Below are 23,113 nucleotides of genomic sequence, written 5' to 3' on the forward strand. Positions count from 1 at the left end.
ATAGCAGAAGGGGAAGAACTATATCAAGTAAAACAGGGAACTAGCCAGGAAACACTAGAACTATAGCTGATATGTCAATTTAGAACTTTGCAGAAAGAAAGAGCAGGAACTAACCAGGTAGCACCAAGGCTATAGTTGATGCCTCAGCTCGATTTTTATAGGTTCTAGCTAGTTGTATGACCTGCTTTCAAAAGGAAATAGTGGTACTGAAGCCAATACTAAAATTCACTTATGACACTTTGATCTTTTCAGAAGGACTGCTGCCTAGGTTTGGTGTATAGTAAAACAAAACAATTTGACCACAAGAATATTTTTTTGAGATTATTGTTTATTCCTCTAGAGTATAATGAAGAAGAGTGCAAATATGTATTTTATGTTTCTAAAATCAGAAAATTCTAGGGCCCTTATTTTCTCTCCAACTCTAAAGTTTCAATTCTACTGCATTTGTAATGAAGAGATCATGAGTGATGGTTACGTCTTCCATTTATACAGGTAATTCTACCTTTATTTTTTTTCCTTAGTTATAAAAGGTAACAATGTTAATGTAGATAAAGTCAAAATACTTAAAAAATACATGTTCATGAAAACCACTTTAGAAATATGGATTTTGGTGGTGTTATCAGTTTTGTGGAGTTGAATATAAGCTATGGTGAGTGTTCATATCTAAGTTACTACAATCAAAGATCAAAGGAGCAGAATCTGATGTGGGTCCATTCAGATGAGGATTGACCATGAAACTGTTTCTGCCACTTCCAGATATGGTTCCATACCAACCCAAGCCTTGTGAATTAGATAAACTGCAACAACAACAACAACAACAACAACAAAATTCAAACTATGCCTAGGATATAATTAATCACTATTTTTAAAAAAGGCTTTTCAATTAACTTTAATATTTAGTTTCAGTGACCCAGAATTTTGTGTTCCCACTTAAACCTTTCCCCACAAGTTCAAACAATGAAGTTTATAGAGAATTTAATGGATTTTTGGACTGAAATTATTCTGCAGTATATTATTCATTTATGCCTCTGTTATCTTATTTATACTAATCTGACTTTAAAAAGAAAATGCCCCCAGAAGAAATATAAAGTAAACTTTATTTGCTAATAATGATTACTAAAGTCCAAAACAAATTCAAACAAATACTTAAGCACACATTGTATGCAGAGCACTACACTTGAAGATAAAAAGCAAGTTTAGGTAAGGGTTGTAATGGAGTAGTTTCCCCTGCCTGAACAAATAATCCTAGCTCACATAAAGATTTCCAGAGGATACCACAATCCATCTAGAAGTAAGTCATAAGAGGTCTATTTCTTGATTTTTCAATGGATTTTGAATGACTGAAAATATGGAAACATATATGTTTATGATTAATGAGGTAGTGCACCTTGAATGACTAAGGATCTAGAGGATAATTCCCCTGATCTCCCATCCAGACCTGTAGAGTCAAGGGTAAAGGCAGGAAGGAATGAAGAAGGATAGCTTTCAATGACCCTTGAGACCATTGCTTTAAGCTCTTCAATAAATCATAGCTTCCACTTTATATACTATCTCATGGATTTTGATATATAACCACTATACTATCATATAAGGTTTAAGGGTCAAAAATTGTTTCTCCAAAATTAAGAGGTGTTAAAATTGGTTCAATAGAATATTAAGCTTGTCTAACTGGCTTTGTTCACATCTACCTTCTTTCTTTGGAGCCTCCAAGTCTTGGTAAGTCATCATCACTATAATATCATCTTGGATTGTCGAAAAAGTAAGCTCTGGAAGTATAACTGTGACTATTTACAATACCATCAGGAGCCTGTGAACAAATAAATATATAAAAAACAAGTATGCCAAAATTGTTTTCTTTTCAAGTTATGACAAAGTAGGCTGACATTTTTAAAACTTACACATAGAAAAACATCATGATTTTTAAAAGAAGTGTAGGTATTTTAAGAAGTTTTATAATATCCTACCAAATTCTGGTTTGGCTTCTGTGCTCTGAAAAACAGCACCATTGACCAGGCTGGTATATGTTTCCACAAAAAGAGGATCATGCCAAACACTACATATTCCTCTTCACTGATGTTTTCCACATGATTCTGTAAGTAAATAGCATGTTAAGATACTTTTGTTCATTTACAAAATGTTCATTATGACCAAATTGCCTCAGATTGGGCATAAGCACCAAATGAAAAAAAAATTAATGCACTAGGGCAGCAATTAGAAGTATATAAACAAATGAAATCACTTTTTATGGTCTTCTATGTGATACATACAATGTACATAAATGTAAAGTGTTTTTATTTTGCTAGCATTTAGAACATAGAACATTAGAACATAAGAACAGTTCATTTGCAATTATGTTGATTACAGTAAAAAAAAACTTTGAAAAAAGAAAGAATATGTCTTGAGAGAAACCTCACCATTTAGGTCTGGTGTATAATTACCTTGGACTGAAAGGAAGAGTTGTTAAGAGTAAGTATTCTAGATAACACACACACACACACACACACACACACAAATCTGGATACCTGCATTTGCATGAACAAAAACAAATAATAACATTAAAAATAGTTGTGCAGCTGATAATACCATTCTGGCCTACTTATCCATATTGTTGCTTATTTTTCATTTTATCAATGGTAAATAATGGAGAATGGAAGTAAAAGATACCACAGCTCTGGTAATTTCTATCCCTTAAAACAATAATTCATAGCTGTAAATACTCAAGTATTCTTTCTAATGCTATCTCTTTCTATATGCTATCTCTAAAAGACTAATCTACATGTGAGATAAAGTTATATCATATATTATTGCTCAAGAGAAGTACAACAGTATACTTTTGTGTGATAATTACTGGTTACCAAGGTCTGAATAGGCTTAGTGCAGTATTGCAACAGATAATGTTTTGCATTTTGTTGTTATAATCCTAGCACCTAGAATAGTATGTTGTATACAGTAAACACTTAAACTCTCAATTGGATTGTAGAATGTTAGAATAGGGATCTATTAGTACTCATGACCAAGGAACTATGTTTCTTTCCATTATTGAAGTTGAAAACTATAGGATTTGAGCAATATTCTCTCTTTAAAATCGTAGTTCTCAACCAAGTGGTCAAGTTATATAATAGTTCTAAGTGGATGTTCACTTTCATACATGAGATAAGTACACACAATACAAAAAAGATTGGAAACTTTATTAAAAGATATTTGTATTGCCAATATCCAAATGCTTGTAATATTTACTCAAAAAAACATGGGACTAGAATCCTTTCTAAAAAATGATTGAATAAGTTATAAATGCATATAACTAGAAATTTAGCAACAAGTTAAGCAGAATTAATAATAGCATCTAAGGGGCGGGTAGGTGGCACAGTGAATAGAGCACTGGCCTTGGACTCAGGAGGACCTGAGTTCAAATTCGGCCTCAGACACTTAACATAAAAACTAGCCATGTGACTTTGGGCAAGTCACTTAACTCCAATAGCTCTCCAAAAAAATAAAATAAAAAAATTTCAATAATAGCATTTAAAAGCTGGCATTTATAACCAAATTAAAGTTTATTTTATTTCTATAAGCTCAAATTAGCAAAGCATAGTATGGAATTACCTTTTCTGAAAGATTTTCCCATCCATAGTTATATGGGTTTTCTATAGTTTCCTGAGACAGAGTAATCACCACCAAATTATAACAAGCTCTTGAGGAGTAGAGAAGAATGACTACTGACCCTATTGTAACAGTCTGACACATAGATGTTCCCTAAAAGAGATAAAAAACCATGAGGTCAAAGTTATAAATAACTTAAATGATTAATTATTTAGATATAGTATAGAGTTAAATATTGTGCTAGGTACATAGTAAGTAAATAATAAACTGTTGAAACTTACTAAATTGAACTAAATAATTAATTTATGAAAATACATGGATATATTTTGTTTTGACACAACTGATATTTCCCAAATAATCCCACACAACATTGCATATCAATTTTTAACAGAAAGGATAGCTATGTCCTTTACTTTGATAGTATGATATTAGTTGGTTAGATTTCAGTTTCATTATTTTTCAATGTTAACTTTATATTATATTATGTTTGACACTGTCAATTACTCTAAGCACTTTTTTTCTTGGTGAGAAAAATATGAATACCGTTCACCTCAAAATTAATTTTCTTGTCTCAGATAGAGGCAGATTTGCAGAAAAAACTGGAACACAGTTTTAGAAGATTCTCTCCATCAGTATAAGGGGTGAGGATGTTCCCTTTTCAACATAAAATGAATCAAAGGACAAGATGGGGAACAGTTGGGCATTTGCAGACTAACTGCATTATTTTGCTTGAAGTGTTGTGAAATTCCATTTAAAAACACATGTTGAAACTATAAAACATCTTTCAGAACAAAAATATTTCTTACATTACCCTAAGTTTGGTTCGCCCGTGCTACTTACTCTCCCCACTAAGTTTACAAATAGTGTCTGTTATATGTATCACATTCTAACTTGAGGGCTTAGACTATCCTCAAAACACGTAAATTAGACATTTATCTGGCACTGTGAAGACTTCCCCTATTTTTTTTAAGGGCAGAAAGACCTATTTTTTTGTTTTGCCTTTTTTGGAGGGCAATTGGGGTTAAGTAACTTGCCCAAGGTTACACAGCATCTGAGGCCGGAACCGAACTCGGGTCCTCCTGACTCCAGGGCCAGTGCTTTACTCACTGCACCACCTAGCTGCCCCAAGAAAGACCTATTTTTGATAGTCACTGGAAGCATCTTAGGAAGGGGTTATTTATGAACAAGATGAAAGTAAAGTGGACTAATAGAAGGAAAACACTTAGAAAGTTGCAAAAGGGTCCTCCTTGGAAAAGCAAATAAAAGGGTTAGTCCTTAGATTCATGTAATTTCATGGGAATGAAATTCTCCTATTATAGTATTAATGATAAATATTAATAAAAAGGCCACCATGAAAATAATTAAAACTTATGAGCTAACATCTGTTGTAGAGGATGTAGAGGTAAAAAAAGCCTACAAAGATCTCAATACTGAACTACAAATGAATACTTCAATGCAAAGGCAGGCATAAGGACAGAATAAAATGGCTCAAGATCAAGCAACTACAGACTAAATGCTTATAGTCTACATGGAAGCCTCATATCTATGTAATGCATAATTTCTTCAGGAAAAGGGTACATTGGCAATTACCTAGGAAAATATCACAAGTGTAAAGTGATAAAACAGATGAGATAGCTAGTGTTTATATAACTTTAAGATTCGCAAAGTCCTTTGCATATATTATCTCATTAGAGCCTCACAAAAACCCTGTGAAGTAGGTGCTCTTGCTTCCATGTTCTATAATCATTTAAGAGTTGCGCCTAACTATACAGGAAATAAAATATGTTTAAGAATGATTCATCTAGTTAGATGGGTAGCCCTTGGAACTTCACTAATTATTGCATAGAATATGAAGTGAGTCCAGAATTATGTTGAAGATCTGGCTGGATTGCAATTGGGAAATTCTATAGTGCTTTAATAGAGCTCAAACTTCTCCAAAATGACTATTTTTTTAAACACCAACATTTTTCTAGTCATGCTATGACTCTGAAGTATGGAATACTAGTACTCAGAGAATTAAAAGTTTTGGTCAGCATACAGCAATGGAGAGTTTGCATGGTAGGAATGAGTAGGGTTTACAATGAGTAGGTACTACGAACAAAGAATTACAGAGAAAATGACTCCTAAAAAAATGTACAATTGGCAAAGGAGCTAAAGCCAGTTCTGATAAAAGTGAAGAAGCTACCTGCATGTTCCTCAACTTTAACACATATACAATGTCAAGACAGCTAGAAAAATGTCCTTTTATGGGAGAGTTTCATAAAAGTAGTATAGGATGTAAAGACGTAGATAACTTATCATCCATACCACTGAAGTGGTTCCTCACACACTAACATCAGACCCATTCTTGGATCACAATGATATTAAATGTCTACTTCTAAATTTTTCTTCTCAATATTGGTTTCAGTTATATATCCTCAATATTTCAAATTCAACCTTTTCAGTTTATACTGTAGTCATAAATATAAACTTGTATTTGTGACCATATTAGTAATAATATACCCTGTACCACTAAGCTTACCAGACACAACACTTGTGGTGTTATTCTAAAATTCAAATAGCTGTTAAAACTAATTCAATATATTCAAATAGTATGAATTAGGTTTTTAGAATAAAAGCTAAAATTAAGTTTTTGGTCAAACTAAAGGGTTTGACTTGGTGCTGTATGTCATAAACAGTCTCCATTGAAATATCTTTAATAATATAAGACTAAAACCTCTACTGAAGTTTATAGAATAGAAATTACTAGAAACCAGGCAGCTAAGTAGCACTCGACTTAGAGGTCCAAAGACCTGAGTTCAAATGCAACCACAAACTAGCTGCATGACCCTGGGAAATCCAATTAGCTTTCTTTGCCCTCAATTTCTTCATTTGTAAAATGAGGATAATAATAGCACCTATCTTCCACAGTTATGTAAGGATAAAATGAGATACTATTTCTAAAGCACTTTGGAAACCTTAAAGTACTACAACAATGTTAGCTATAAATCCTTGATTATAGTAGCTTACTACATTAAGACTATTTTAGGATTAAACAAAAAACAAAACATTTCCACCTGACTAAGGAACTATCTTGCCTTCTATGACTGGGTAATGATGCCAACCAAGGTAATGCATTGTTCCTTGCCTAAAACAAGTGCTAATATTTTAGAAGTATTTCATTCATAACGAGCTCCAAGGTCTTTAGCAAATGGCTGTCCTTTGGTATATAGTATAGTTTACACACATATATACATAGAGAGACATGTACACACACGTATATATACACATATGATGTATTTATTCACATATGATGTATTTATGACTTAATTATGGCTCAACTTTATCTCCCACACACCCCCCAAAATAGAACAGGAAGTTTCAGAGCCCTTTAATTATTATTGAGCTACATAGATTGTAACTAAATAAACAAAAGGGTACCCTTAAGGGAAAAGAGAGGGAATAAAATGGAGAAGAGAGAATTTAAATACACTTGTGAATATGGCTGTTTGGAACAATTTTAAAATGTATAAATTTCTGATAATAAGGTGACACAATATTTTTATGCCTATGCACTAATAAACTCTTTTGTCAAAAATCTGACATCTAAAAATCTGACTTCAATATTAGGGATAGAAGGAATCTTAGTGATCCTATAGTACAACTTCTTCATTTTACAAAATAAAAAGCTTATATAGAGAGATATAGAAACTAAATTAACTGATATTCTGGAATTCTTAAGCAATAATTTTAACATAAATTATTTCTCATCCCTATTAGGCTAACCCAGTAAATAACGGAAAGCTGGCTTAAAAGTTTTCCTTGGAGAGGCAAATAAAGGAATTGACAGAAGTGATTTTGTCATCCATTAGGAGCAACAGATAATATTTCATGAGACATTTGTCATTTCAAATCGCAGTGCTTAATATAAACATTTGCAAAAATATCACTATGAAAATGATTGTAGTGTATATGTAAACACTGATTGCAAAGAATAAGGTAGCAGAAAAATTCAATGAAGAACCTCGTAAATTTATCTAAATTGAAGCTATATCATACGTCCCAAAAGTCTTAGTGCAGTTTTAAACTTTTGATAATTTCAGAACTATAGATGCTACAAACTTACAAAAACATCATTTGAAAGTTCAATTATATAACCTTCTTTTACATTTACTTAGTATAATGAATTCTGAATAATAAATTTTTCATTTTAATTTAACAAAACAGGGAACTCTGCATTGCATGTGAAACAATTTCTGAGTGACACTTTCTCAGGCAAAGAATCTGTAGGGGATGTTCTTTTGTTTGGCTACCTTATTCATCTGATCTGTCTCCACTAGACTTTTTCTTGTAGGGTCATGACAGAACTGTCATGTACACATCAAAACCTCACTCTCTGGGTAATGTTAAGGAAAGAATTACAAATATGTTCCTTTCAATCACTGATCAGTGGCTGCTGAGAGTTTTTACAAAGTTCAAAAATAAATCAGGGCAATGTATAGCACAAGATTATAAAAATGTTGAATTTTAATAAGAAAACTTAATATTTTAAAAATGGACTTTCAAAATATTTTAATGTTTGTTGTATTTATACTTTGGAAGTTATTAATGCTTAAAACTGTACTAAGACTTTTGGGACTCTGTGTGTCTGTGTGTATTCACACTCTCATAATTCTTCTTTCAACATGAAATGGTTTACCCTGGGAGGTGGTATCAGTGCTGGTTTTAAGGTAGAGGCTGGACTTCTTTTGGGTATGTTATAGAAGAGATTCTTTTCAGGCATGAGTTAAACTAGATGATATGAGATCTTTTTCTAACCATCAAAGTCTATGGTTCTGTGGGCATAATGGAGGATAAAAAGAATGGTAGAAAAAATGGTTCAGGAGTAAGAAAGAAGTGAAAGACTTGCAGATGACACAGAAGTCTTTCAGCTCTGCACCATAAGAAGAGCAGGGAGGTGCTTGACTTGGGCAAGTGCCACATAATATCAAAAGGAGGTTTTTGCTTTTGTTTTGACAAGAAATGACTAGTTACTAATATGGAAGCATCTTCCACAGTTGCCTGTGTTGGGTTGTACCACCAATAAGAACAAAAATCAAATGTACAATACTAGAAGAATAAAAATGACAAAATTATTCCTTACAATTCAAAACAACTTGGGCTGTATAATAAGCAAGCTGTTATGGGAAATGGATGGGAGGACATCAGACACAGATTATAATGATTTCTTAAATAAGTTTAACTAATGTAAATCAATTGTAATAATGAGATCAAAAAAGAGCCTAGAAACAACCTCAGAAAAATGCAAAAACAAAGAAAAGAATGAACCACATCATCTTGGTTAAGTAGGAAGATGAGGAATCCAAGGAGGCCAAGGACACTAATTAAGATCTTTAGAAATGAATCTATATTATATTTGAAAAGGAAGGATGGTGGGAAATTACACTGGAAAACAGCAATAAAAAAAGCTTTTCTTTGCAATCATAAAATAGGTGAATTTTATAATTTTTTTTGCTTGACTTCAAATTTGACTTCAGATTTTGTCTATCACCCACCATTTTCATCAGTTTTATGTAAAGAATCATTTGACTAAACAAAATTGGGTTCATTTAACTCACCTAAAAATGTATGTAATGATAATATCATATTGCATTTTGTCTGTGAAACATCCCTCATCAGCATCCAACATTAGTCAATCAGCATACTTGGACTCCACTTGCCCTGGTATTGATTTTCCTTTTGGAGCTTTCTTGATAGAAGCATTCCTAGTGCTCAATCACTGATAGCACCTAGGTTTTCTGGGAAGAAGTCCAAATGTGAATCCAAGAAATTTATCTTGAATGACATGTTATATCCCTTAACATTATAGATTTTGAGAGGATCATTGATAATTTCTTTCTTTCTTTCTTTTTTTTTTAAGCAATCGGGGTTAAGTAACTTGCTCAAGGTTGCACGGCCAGTTATTCTTTCTGGTTGTGGTGCTAAGTATCTGAGCCTGGATTTGATCCAGGTCCTCCCGACACTGGAGCCGGTGCTCCTACTCACTGTGCTACCTGGCCGCCCCTCATTGATAACTTCTTGCTGATTTTCTGCTTTTTAACTTCCCCCCCAAATTTTTTGGTCACTTTTGGAAATGTTTTCCATTCTGCTCCTTCAACTGTTCTTCAAAACAATGATCTTTAATCACTTTCCATATTAAGGACTTACCCTCTGATTTTATCCCGATTCTTGGAAATTTATTCTTCAGATTAAAAAAACAAACAAACCCTGCATTGTTTCAATCCATCAACTTGATAAAAAAAATTTTCAGTAAGCCAAGTTTAATGTAAATGATGGTAAGAAAATTCAAGCTTTACCACATTTTGCCTCTGAAAAATCTGTTCATTCCTTAAATGTCCGTATTTTCTGTCTCTAATGCACAAATTCACACTATTCACAAATAAGGCATCAGTATAAGTCAAGTTATAACCTCAGTGAAAGAGCAATCATTTTCAGATTTCCCCTATGCCAGGAATATTTTTCAGACATAATGCTTCTCAAGAGATGTTTATTGTTTTGAAAAAATTTTGGTGCCCTTTTGAAGGAGATTCCATATTCTTAATATAGAGGTAAAATTTCCACTTGATTCTTGGATAAGATAGTGCATAAGGTCCTTAAGCATGCTTAACAGAGTATTTTATTACAGAAAGCCTACTTCAAATGGGAGAGGGAGTGATCACTTCTTTGGTTGTCTCCTACCTTGTCATATTGATGCCTCATTACAATCTGATATCATCAGGTTCATATTCATTCAAATTACAAGTTTCTTGTACTATGTAAAACATGTCTTATCATGAGGATGGTAGATTTGGACAGTGTATAGTATGTTTAAAGACAATTATTGATACTTGTTAAATGAAATCTATCAAATAGTCTTTTTTCTCTCTAAATCACAGAAACTGCCAACAGTATTATGATGAGAACCACACATCCTCACAATCAGTAGCCTAACAAATAATGCAGCAAGGAAGGAGGAAGGAAGGAAACAAGCATTTATTAAGTGTCTACTATATTCCAGGCACTGAGCTAAGCACTTTACAAATATTATCCCATTTGATCTAACAATAACCTTGGGAGGTAGGTGCTATTTTTATTAACCCCATTTTACATTTGAGGAAACTGAGACAGATGAAGTTTAGAGTGAATCGTCCATGGTCACTTAGCTAGTGTCTTAGGTTGGATTTGGACTCTCATTTTCCTGACTCTAGGCCCAGCACTCTGTCAACTATGCCATCTAGCTACTTCAAACAGCACAAATGAAGGTCCCAAATGTTATTCTGATCCTATTTTATCACCAAATTAGAGTTCATGTGTTTTCTTAATTGACGGAGTAAAGTTTAATCTGAGACTTAGATATTAGCTCAATGACTTAATTAGCTCAAAGACTGACAAAGCATACTAAGAATTCAAATAAATATATATTAACATCTCAAAAGTACAAAACATTTGACAACAGAATTGACAGAGAAGTCTAATGGAATAATGTATCTGAGTTGTGAGCTAATATACACATATGTATGTATGCACACAAACATTTATAATTCCTCCTACATGTGTTGATTCCCCCTTATTAGAATATGAACTCCTACAGAGCAGGGACTGATTTCACTTTCTATTGTATCCTTGGCACTTAGACTGATGGTTGGTACATAGTAAATGCCTAAAAATGCTTTTTCAATTCATTCACTCTTATAGAGAAGTTCATTGAAGTCACATAGCAGATGAGATGAGATAAGTATTTACATAGCATCTAGAAAAAAGCAAATTAGTGGCTTTTTATCTTTTCCACCACACCACATCACACTTTATAACTTCTTCATATTACATGGTTTATCAAAATATACATCACTAAATAATGGTGTGTGATAGAGAAATTTCTTGTATTTATGAAGTTCAAATCAAAACACACATACACATGGAGAAATTTGCCTGCAAAAGTTGGATATTGCTTAATAAAATGATGAGAAACAATGGACAGTTTTGTAAAGTCTGATGAAGAGATACATTAAGCAGAATAATTCTGGGGGTATTTAAGTTTGAAAACTAGAATGAAGACAAGAGACAAAAAATGGAAGAGACCCAAAAAGATTTTAAATTAAAAACATATATATTTTATCAATTAAATGTAAAATTTCTTTAACATAATTTTTTTTTAAAATTGATTTCCAAATTCTCTCCCTCCTTGCCACACCCCCTCCTTGAGAAGGCAAGCAATTTGATATAGATTAGACATGGGCAGTTATATAAAACACTTCCATATTAGCCATATTACAAAGAAAAAAAATGCAGACAAGAGAGAGAACACACCAAAAAAAGGTATGCTTCAATCTGCATTCAGACTCCATCTGTCCTTTCACTGAAGGTGGATAGCATTTTTCATTACAAATCCTTTGGAATTGTCTTGTATTGATATATTGCTGAGAATAGCCAAGTCATTCACAGTTGATTATTGTATGATATTGCTGTCATTGTGTACAATGTTCTTCTGGTCCTGCTTACTTCACTTTGCATCAATTCATGTAAGTCCTTCCAGGTTTTCATGAAGGCATCCTGTTTATCATTTCTTATAGCACAATAATATTCTATCACATTCATATATCACAGCTTTTTTAGTCATTCCCCAATTGATGGGCATCCTCTCAGTTTCCAACTCTTTGCCACCACAAAAGAACTGTTGTAAATGTTTTTGTACATATGGGACCTTTTTCTTCCTTCCTTCCTTCCTTCCTTCCTTCCTTCCTTCCTTCCTTTCTTTCTTTCTTTCTTTCTTTCTTTCTTCCTTTCTTTCTTTCTTTCTACAACAACAATAACAAAATCTATTTGGGATAAAGACCTAGTAGTGGTATTGCTGGGTCAAAGGATCACTAGGTCCTTTACAGATTCTTCTCTAGAATGGTGGATCAGTGTTTTAGTGTCCATTTTTCCATATCCCCTCCAATATTTGTTATTTTCCTTTTCTGTCATATTCGCCAATCTGAGAGGTGTGAGGGTAGTACCTCAGAGTTGTTTTAATTTGCACTTTTCTAATCAATAGTGATTTAGAGCAATTTTTTCATATTATTGTACTTTTAATTCCTTCATCTGAAAGCTTTCTGTTCGTGTTCTTTGACCATTTATCCACTGGGGAATGACTTACATTTTTATAAATTGTAACTCAATTCTATATATGTTTGGGAAATGGGGCCTTTATCAGAGAGATTTTATGTAATTTTTTTTACACTTCCCTGCTTTCTTTCTAATCTTGGCTGCATCAATTTTGTTTGCGCAAAAACTTTGTTAATTTTATGCAATCAAAATTACTTGTTTGATCTTATCTTGGCATGTTGTAAGATGCTGGTCTATGCCTAAGTTTTGTCAAACTGCTTTCTAGTTTTCCAAACAATTTTTATTAAACAGTAAGTTCTCTTACCAAAACCTTGAATCTTTGTGCTTATCAAATACTAGATTACTATGGTTATTTACCATTCTGTATTGTGTACCTAATTTATTTCACTGATCTACTGTTCTATTTCTTAGTCATTGTTATTAACCACAAGTTGTTATTAACCACAAGTCCTGAAAGAGAACTTTATTGTTGATTTGTGTTTGACTTCACAGACAGAAGCCTTGTCTTTTGATTTGTGTTACTTTGTCAGACAGAAAGTGAATTGAGATGATAGTGCCAGTAATGTGTTTAAATACTGTTGCATTTCTGTTAAGCTTAATGTGTGCAAAAATTGTTGTAGCTCTGTTAAGCTTTGTCTTCCTAGAAACAGAAACTGCAAAGGGCTTGGAGTGGAGCAGTCCCCATGAGCTGAGATGAAGAACAGAAGTATAGAGCTGCTACGTGTGAATCCAGGTGAGAGTTGGGTGAATCCAGGCAACAGTTGGGAGCAATCAGTCTAAAGGAAGAGGAGCCAAGGGGTCTGGAAGTCAGCCTTGAGCCAAGATGAAAGAAGAGTTTACTTGGGTACTGATGAGATTGTGACTTACTATGATGTAGGGATGGATGATGTTTGCACTTTCTACTACCTCTTAAAGATGATTGCTTAAGAATGATTGGAAGCCAGCCTTCCAATAGGAGTGAGAACTGCCTATGTGTAAATCCAGGCAAGAGTTCAAAAGTGGGTGAATCCAGGCAAGAGCTGGGAGCAGTCAGCCCAAAGGAAGAAGAGCTGAGAAATTTGGAAGCCAACCTTGAGTCAAGATGAAAGAAGACTTTACTTGGATACTGTGTATTGATTGAGGAGATTGTGACCTACTGAATGATATGTTTTGTTTAAGACTATGTGGTCACCTTATAATAAGTTGCTATGTTAATTGTTGTGAATGTTATGCTTTAGTTTCTTGAATGTTTTGCTTTACTTTATAGCTGAATAGAGAGTTCACTATACTATGAGATTAGATCCTTAAAGTCATTCACAGGAGCTGTCCTCGGGAGAGCTACTTGTGGTTGGCTTTAGATTTCCTTAACTTCTGTCTTCTTTATTTCATGGTTAGATTTATCTAGAACTTAGAAGGGAAAGTTGAGGTACACCATTAGTATAGTTTAACTATTTCCTCCTATAACTCATTTAACTTTCACTTTAAGAATCTGGATGCTATGTCATTTGGTACATATATATTTATTATTGATATTATTTCATTGCCTATATACCTTTTAGCAAAATATAGGTTTCCTGTTTATGTTTTAAAGTTAGGTTTATTTTTGCTTTAGCTTTATCTGAGATAATAATCACTAATTCTGATTTTTCTTTTTTTTAACTTTAGCTGAAGTATAATACATTTTCTTTCAATCCTTTATTTTTCCTCTATTTCAATGTGTTTCTTGTAAACAACACATTATTGGATCCTTGTTTTTAATCCATTTTGCTATCTCCTTCCATTTTTATGGGTGATTTCATGCCATTCACATTCACTATTATGATTATTAACTGTGTATTTCCCTCCATCCCATTTTTCTCTGTTTGTAATATTCTCTCTCTGTCTCTCTATCTGTATCTGTCCTCAAAAGTCTATTTTGTTTTTGACCACTGCATTCCTTAATCTGTACTCTCTTCTATGAATTCTTCCCTATCCCAACCTCTCTATCTTATCTCCTTTCCCTCCTGCTTCCCAGTAAGGTAAGGTAAATTTACATGCCCAACTGAGTTTTTATGTTATTCCCTCTTTGAATCCAATGAAAGTAAGGTTTAAGCATTGACTGCCACTTCCTATCCTATATTCCCTATTCACTGTAAAAGCTCTTTCTTTCATGCCTCTTTTGTGAGCTAATTTTTCCCATTCTTCCTCTCCCTTCTCACCATGTATTCCTTTTTCTTATCCCTTCATTTTATTTAAAAAATTATCCCATCATAGTCAACTCACACTCATGCCCTCTCTCTATGTATACTGCTCCTATCTGTCCTAATAATGATAAAGTTTTTAGGAGTTAGAATTATCATCTTCCCATGTGGAAATATAAACTGTTTAACTTTATTTAACACCTTATATTTTCTCTTTCATGTTTACTCTGTTATGCTTCTGCATCTTGTATCTGAAAAGTTAAATTTTCTTTTCTACTCTGGTCTTTTAATCAGGAATACTTGAAAGTCCTTGTAAAGCCAAGCACAAGCAGCTTTCTAGAAGAATGCTACTGTGAACAGCTTTTAAAGTTCTGATTACACAGTATGGTGAACACTCTATTTATTCTATAACAAATCAAAGCAAAACACTCATAGAAAATCAAAGTACAGCATTCACAATGTTACAACTTATCACAGAAAATGGCCACATAGTTTTCACCACAGTGGTCACAAAGTTTTCAACAAAGTATTATCACTTAGTCAGTCAATCACTTAGTAACTCAATAATTCAATCAACTCAATCGTTCAATCACCCTTAAGGAGGCCTGCCTCATTAAGGGTCACAAAATACATAGTCAAAGGTCTCCACTCATGGGGCACACCAAGTTACAAATCAGTCACTATTCAATCAGTCACTACTCAATACCATCTTAAGGGGTAGTAGAAAACACACAGGTAAATTACATTCTTCTCAGTCAGTACACAATATCCAAATAAAGTCTTCTTTCAACTTGACTTGAGGCTGGCTCTCAGTTTCCATGGTTCCTCTTCCATGGTCCCAGCTCCAACTGTCACATGGATTCAAAGGCAGGCAGCTCCCAGTTCCTTGTCCAGCTCCTTGTCCAGTTCTTCATCCAGTTCCCATTCTATATTGAAGCTCACAGTGTCCAGTCCACCTCAAGTTCTTCACAGTTCCTGTTTCTGGGAAAACAAAGTTTAACAGAGCCACAATAATATTCATGCAAATTGCCAGCACCATCATCAATTCACTATCTGTCTGTGAAATCAACTCAGACACACCAACAAGGTCTGAGAACTCAACACAAATCATCAACATAGAAATCAATACAGACCCACAAACAAGGTCCATGAGGTCAGCACATATCATCAGTAAAGTCCCAGGACCTCCAAAACCCTCCTCCAGGACTTCTGTATACATACAACCAAAAAATTCTCTTTTAGGGCTTCCAGTAAGGTCCCAGGGCTTCTGTACAAAGTGTCATAAACAAACATCAACACAGACAGAGCAGACAAACAGAGTGCCAGGATACCACAAGTTTTCTCCTTCTTGATTCTGCCACAACAAAAGTCTTCTCAGTTCCTGCTGTCTCTAGCCCTGGGGATCTCCTGATATAGTCATTAGCTCCTCCCCAGGAGTTCACAAGTTCTAGGGTTCACAATTTATGGAATTCACATGTTCTGTTTCTTAACAGGCTGAAACAAGGGGTTAATTCAATAGCTGTAACAAGGTGTGAACTATCTATGTGCTTGCCATTACAGTTATCTATTTCATTAAATATACATTCTCTACTCCCCACCCCTATCCCTGGAAGGATTATACTCAGTTTTGCTGGGTAAGTTACTCCACAATATTTGAATTGTTTCCTTTTTGGCTGCTTGCAGTATTTTCTTCTTGACCTGGGAGCTGTGAAATTTTGCTCTTATATTCCTGGAAGTTTTCATTTTGAAATCTCTTTTAGGAAATTATCATTGAATTATTTTCATTTCTATTTTACCCCCTAGTTCTAGGATATCAGAACATTTTTTCTTGATAATTTCTTGAAATATGATGCATAGGCTCTTTTTTCCATTATAGCTTTCAGGCAGTCCAATAATTCAGGGTTTTTTTGTGCTGCTATTTTAAAGCTAGTTCTAGGAGTTTGTAGGTATTTAGTTATTCCAAAGTAGTATGATCTAAGGAGAGTTATAGTTTCTCCTCTACTGGCCTGTGCTCTGGTCTTTACCCAGGAAGAGACCTCGTTTCCCTTTAGCCACAAGCACTAGCATTCCTCTTTATTCTGGAACTCTGACCAGGGCTCTAGCTCCTGTATGGCCACAAACAGTATTCTTCCTTTTGGTCGTGGAATTGTAACCAGGTCCCTTGATCTGCTGCAGCCCACAGATGTTATTGCTTCTTTCTGCCTTAGAACTAAGACCAGGTACCCTGCTCCCTTATGAGCAACCTCAAGAGCTCTTCTCCAGCCTGGAACTGTGACCAGGGTCTCTGTTTCCTTTTGGCCACAAGAATTAGTGCTCCTCTTTGCCCTGGGACTATGTATGAGCATACACCTGGAACTATGTATGAGCGATGCAACAGGGTCCTGAACCCAGGTCCACCAAAAGGTTCTCCACAATTTCTTTCTGACCAGTTTTCTGATCCACTTACCATCCATGGACTAAGAGCTTCTAAAGCTATTGCTACCACTGATGCAGCCACCTTCAAGGCTGGCTGAAGAAGCCTGATGCATTGTGTTCCAAATTAACCACTACCACGGGGAGACAGACCTTTCTTACTGATCTCCTTGGTTAGCAATGACCAGTCTTGTGATAGAAAATCATTTCACCCAACCTTTTGTTGGTTCTGTTGCTACAGAATTTGATTTGAGTCATTATTTTTAAGTTGCTTAGAGGGAAATCTAGGTGAGTTCAGTTGAGTTTCTGTTTGTACTCTACCATCTGGCCTCTGTAAAGATTTTTATAGCCAACTTGAGGTCCATGATAACCATGACATTTGTATAAGGAAGGTGAAATGGCCTTGTAGAAAAAGATGGTAAGTGCAGCTGGACTAGTACAATTGTATCCAGAGGATAACCACACTGGGAAGTAAACAAATTGAGGGTACTAAGAAATTAATTTTCAAGATATCTGAAAAACAGGAGGATAGCAAATGCTTAAAAAAATATCAAGTATCCTTCCCTCCAAAAGGCAGAACTGAGAATATAATACTAGGAACTGACCTTGCCTAATTTATCTCTTCAAAGTATGAGGATGACTGACACACACAGGGCATCTTTAATGAATGGGGAAGCACTTTTAGGTTTTTGCAAACACCTTTATATAATACTATGTCTTCAGTCACATACTTTCAAAAAGGCATAGAGAATACAAGATCCCATTCTGCTTCATTATAAAACAAAAGGCATTTGATTCAGAAGTGTAAAAACCCACTTTACAAACTATCCAACAAGGTATCCCCCTATGTATTAGAAAAAAATCTTTTTTTTTTTGCCTTTTTTGGAGGGGGGAATGCAGGGCAATTGGTGTTAAGTGTCTTGCCCAAGCTCACACAGCTAGTAAGTGTTAAGTGTCTGAGGCCCAATTTGAACTCAGGTCCTCCTGACTCCAGGGTCAGTGCTCTATTCACTGTGCCACCTAGCCACCCTGTATTAGAAAAAATCAAACTTTCTTATACAAAATAATTTTGTTTGATGTTCCTCTGTATGTAAGACATAATACAGCAAGACAGATGCAGTGTACCAAATGAATTTGCCCAGAATTGGGCAGTGTATTTAGGGAAAATCGATTCCCTAATGAAGTCTTCCAGATATTACTGCTTGTGGATGACAGCTTATTGACTGACTAAACAAAGTCCTAAAACTGTGCATAGCTTCCCAACTGAGACCTGTAAATACTGAAGAAAAAACAAGTCCTGAAGGCATGAAGAATGCCTATTGTCCATGTAGTTGGATAGACAACTCTTAGAACTCATCAGTCAATAAATAGACACTGGACAGACACTGACAATGTGTAATGAATTGTGCTCACAATTGAGCAGGAGAACCTGATTACTTTGGGGGAATTTCACAGTTTCTTTAATGACCCTAAGCTTATTTCTGACAGCAAGGTTCATCTTTTAGCATCAATAGCTTTCTGATGGTGCTATATGGCCAAAAGTTATGGAATACTAGTCTGAAGAAATGATTTGATGACTACCTAAAGGGCAATGGGGAGGTCATATGGTGGGTTGAGCAGGCTGCAATAAATTAAAATGAGGAATTGCATGAAAATCTCATAAAAGGACGTCAGAAACATTTGAAGGATAATAAAGGGAAATATGCATTTACAAACACCTTTTTGCCAGGCACTATGCTAAGCACTTTTCCAAATATTACTAATTTGACCCTCATAACAATCCTGGAGTGGGAGGGGGTAGGTGCCTTTATAGTTCCCATTTCATAGTTGGAGAAACTGAGGCAAATAGTGGCTATGTGACTTACCCTGGGTCATATAGCTAGTAAGTATGTGAGGTCAGATTTGAACTTAAAAATGGCTGGAAAAAGTGATGATCTAATCATATAGCAAGTGTGAAGATAAACAAGGGACAGCTCAGTCTTTAGCTATACCCAAAGTAAGGTTCCTAGCACTCTGAGTGAATCTTCTGCAGTAGCTTCATGTCAACATATGGGCAAGTATCTCTCAGGATAGACAGGCAGGAGCAAGTTTAGATAGGGTCATATAAGACTTAGGACTTGAATGCCCCATGTGGAGTATACAGATAAAAGACATTAATAAATGTGAAAGGAAACATAGACAACAAATGTGCGTTATAATGTGTGTTCCTATAAGTTATAATCATTATATTTTAATCTGTACCAGTGAAGTTAGTACTCTCACACAACTGAGATCTCAGATCTAGGTATCTAAATAATATTGCTATAGTAATATTAATAGCTAGCATTTATAAAGTACTTTACAAATATTTCCTTATTTTATTCTCTAAATAACCCTAGGAGGTAGGTGCTATTGTTATCTCCATTATAAAGAAAAGGGAAACGAGGAAGGCAGAGCTCTATAAGTGACTTCTCCAGTATTATACTGCTAGTAAGTATCTAAGGCTGGATTTGAATTCAGGTCTTACTTATCCAGATCCAGCAATCTATGTAGTGTGCCATCTAATTGCCTATATAGAGTATCTTGGAAGAGAGAATCCAAAATTCATTCTAAGTGACAGCACACTTACCTTTGATTTGAGGTAGATATTTGCTAATGACACTTTTGCAATTTTGCATATGCAACTAACTAATAAAATGACACAAAGAATGACTAAGCTATCACTAATTAGTGCTTGAGCAAATATTGTCCATTTCAATTGATTTTCTGAAATATCTCTATGAACTAATGTTGAACAAGTTAAGTTCGTCACCAAAAAGAGAAGGCTTGCCAACATAAATCCCAGATGTAAAAGAATTCTGGAAAAAAAAGCAAACCTGTTAGGTGCACTTACTAAAAGAATGTAAGAAACTTAAAAATCAATCCATGCTTCCTCAGAAATATTAACTTCATAACCTCATTAAAACAAATTTTATTAGTGGAACATAAATACAAAACTGACAGCACGGTAAGATAACGAAGAAGAAAAATGATAAATGCTAGAGAAAATGTGGTAAAGTTGGAACACTAATACATTGTTGGTGGAGTTGTGAACCAATTCAACCATTCTGGAGAGCAATTTGGAACTATGCCCAAAGGGCTATAAAAATGTGCATACCATTTGATCAGCAATACCACTTCTAGGGCTATATCCCAAAGAGATCATGCAAGTGGGAAAATAACCTGTATGTACAAAAATATATATATAGCAGCTCTTTTTGTGGTGGCAAAGAATTGGAAATCAAGGGGATGCCCATAAATTAGGGAATGGCTAAACAAGCTGTGGTATATAAATGTAATGGAATACTACTGTGCTATAAGAAATAAGAAGCAGACAGATTTCATAGTAACCTGGAGAGACTTATATAAACTGATGCTGAGTGAGGAGAGCAGAACCAGAACTTTGTACACAATTACAGACCCATCAAATCTATGATGACTAACTTTGATAGACTGAACTCCTCTCAGCAATGCAAGGATATAAAACAACTCCAAAAGACTCATGATGGAGAGGGCTACCCACATCCAGAGAAAGAACTACAGAGTCTGAATGCAGGTTGAAGCAAAATACTTGCTTTCTCTCATTTTTGTTTTGTTTTGTTCTGTTCCTTCTTTCTCATTGTTCATTCCATTGGTTATAATTCTTCTTTACAACCTGACTAATGTTTAATGTGAAGGTATTTGTAGAATGTATATCAGATTTCATGCCACCATGGTGGGAGGGGGAGGGAGAGGAAGGGGAAGAAAATTTGGAACTGAAGAGATTATGGAACTGAATGTTGTAAACTAAAAGTAAATAAATAAATTTAATGTGAAAAATACCTGACATCAAGGACAGCACTAGGAGTACTAAAACTCAAAAAGAGTTGACATTAGTGAGGAATGCTAGGAATAAAAAATGTTTTTAAAAGCTATGTTGAAGAAAAAGAAGATTAAAGAAAGAACAGGATAGCTATTTCAGGTAGATGGCATGATGATAAATGATAATTATCCTCTTTTTATACAGTACTTTTAGGTTTACAAAAGCAATTTCTTCATGACTTATGAGGCAAAATTTACAAGAATTATCCCGTTTTACAGAGGAAAATGAGGCTCTGAGAGACAGAGTGACTTCTACATAAGGTTACGGGGAAGGACTTGAGCCAGTGTCTGACTATAAGTCTAGGATCTTATTTATCTTTCTAACAGATTATAATTATTATGGTAATAGAGAGAAAACACAACTACTAAACTTATTCTGTAGGTCAGTAAATCTGGTGGGTAGAAATCTGAAAGAGGTCCTACTTCCTGAGGGCATTTATATCTACCACTATAGTGCTGACATAATGCTTATTGGACCAGACAAGGTATAAAGTAAAAGGAATGGAAGAAATAAAGTATAATTTGCTCAGTCAAGTTTGGGTCAGTCCATTTGATGATTCAGATGACTCCAGATATAGTCCTACTTGACAATAAAGCAGGTACCATCAAAAAGTAAGCCCAACAGAATGGATAATGTCATGGGCACAAACACTGGGTAGCATTGCTGACAATATTAATCAGCAACTTGAAACTGATAGATGCTGAGGTCTACAGACTGTCCATTAGCAAAATGTGATCCTGCCCACAAGGAACTAGCTTTTGAGAAATAATATTTTGTTAAATTCTACTGCAGCTTTACCCATTGTGAAGCATTCACAACTGGATCTCAGCAGTCATTAATTGATGCCAGGTGTTACTGTGGGGGATGAAGAACCTGGTAAGCCATTCAAGTAAGTTGCTTTGAGCCAAATGGCTGGTATATGAGAGAGCCTTGAGTAATGGGACAGATATGACCTTTACCTACACTAATTCCTGAATGGTGGCCAAGCTGTCTGTGATCTGGAGGGAATAGGAGTAGAAATTTAAAGGACATCACCTTTGGGGTCAGAACTAATGAAGGAATTCCCCCCCCCCCAATTACTAGTGAAGTATATCAGTATCTGGACACATCACATGACTCCTGCTGAACTGAACAACCAGTTTGATGTGCATATGATAAATGGCAGAGGTTAGGGAGTGGGGTCATCATCAATCGGGGGTCATGATGCACTGTTTTTTGTAAGTATAGGAACTTATTACCCCTAAAGGTGAGGCAGCTACTTCTGTCCAGTAGGTATCATAACTAGTTTAGGTAAGTGTCCCATAATAAATTGGTGCCTCCCTAAAAGGGAATGTGGGGTAACTTTCTAGTCCAGTATCTGTTTGGATCCAGCTCCCCAAGAACTTACCTACAAAGTATTAGGGATAAGAAGGGACTTCTTTTAGATGTAGTTCTAATTGTCTCTCTTGGCCCTTCCTTATTCTGTCTTCAGTGTATAGTTGCCTAAGACTCAAAATCCCTATCCCTCACTATCTCAGAAGGCTCCATTTACTCCAGGGAATCTATTCAGATGATCCTCAATTGGTAGGTTTCCTTTGCCTCCAGGATGGTTAGGTTAATTATTTTTTTCAGAAGGACTTGTGGCATAAAAGAGAAGAATTTTAAAGAAATGCTTTGCTTTTTAAAGGCACAGGAAATGTGAAGCTGTCTTTGTATTACCTATGGTGAATTTATATTTTCCTGAAAGAAAAAGGGATACATTAGCTGGCTTCATGGCAATCATGAGTCCTTGGAAAAGGGTGAGGGATAGTTCATGCCTACCCCCATTGAAAGAAGAAGGCAACCTCTCCACAAAGTTCTCTAAGGGGTCAGAGATTTAGTGCAACCCTTCTAGCAGGACTTCTAGGGAGAGAAAATCCTGGCTGATGGAACTGGTAATGTGGAGGAGGTAATACTACAGGGT

General features: G+C 35.0%; 1 protein-coding gene across 1 annotated transcript in view; it reads right to left on the reverse strand.

The window, feature by feature from the left end:
- Positions 1-503: 503 nt before the first annotated feature.
- Positions 504-23,113, reverse strand: part of GPR137C (G protein-coupled receptor 137C) — a 38,059-nt gene continuing 15,449 nt past the window's right edge. Inside the window, 4 exon segments of the mRNA XM_069082233.1 lie at positions 504-797; positions 1,689-1,807; positions 1,965-2,090; positions 3,601-3,750. Of these exon segments, the coding sequence (XP_068938334.1) occupies positions 620-797; positions 1,689-1,807; positions 1,965-2,090; positions 3,601-3,750 (573 nt within the window). The 3' untranslated portion in view covers positions 504-619.

Source organism: Petaurus breviceps, unplaced genomic scaffold (assembly GCF_028583685.1).
Source record: "Petaurus breviceps papuanus isolate PSGF00001 unplaced genomic scaffold, PetGlider_PUasm1.0 164, whole genome shotgun sequence".
NCBI classification, from domain to species: Eukaryota; Metazoa; Chordata; class Mammalia; order Diprotodontia; family Petauridae; genus Petaurus; species Petaurus breviceps.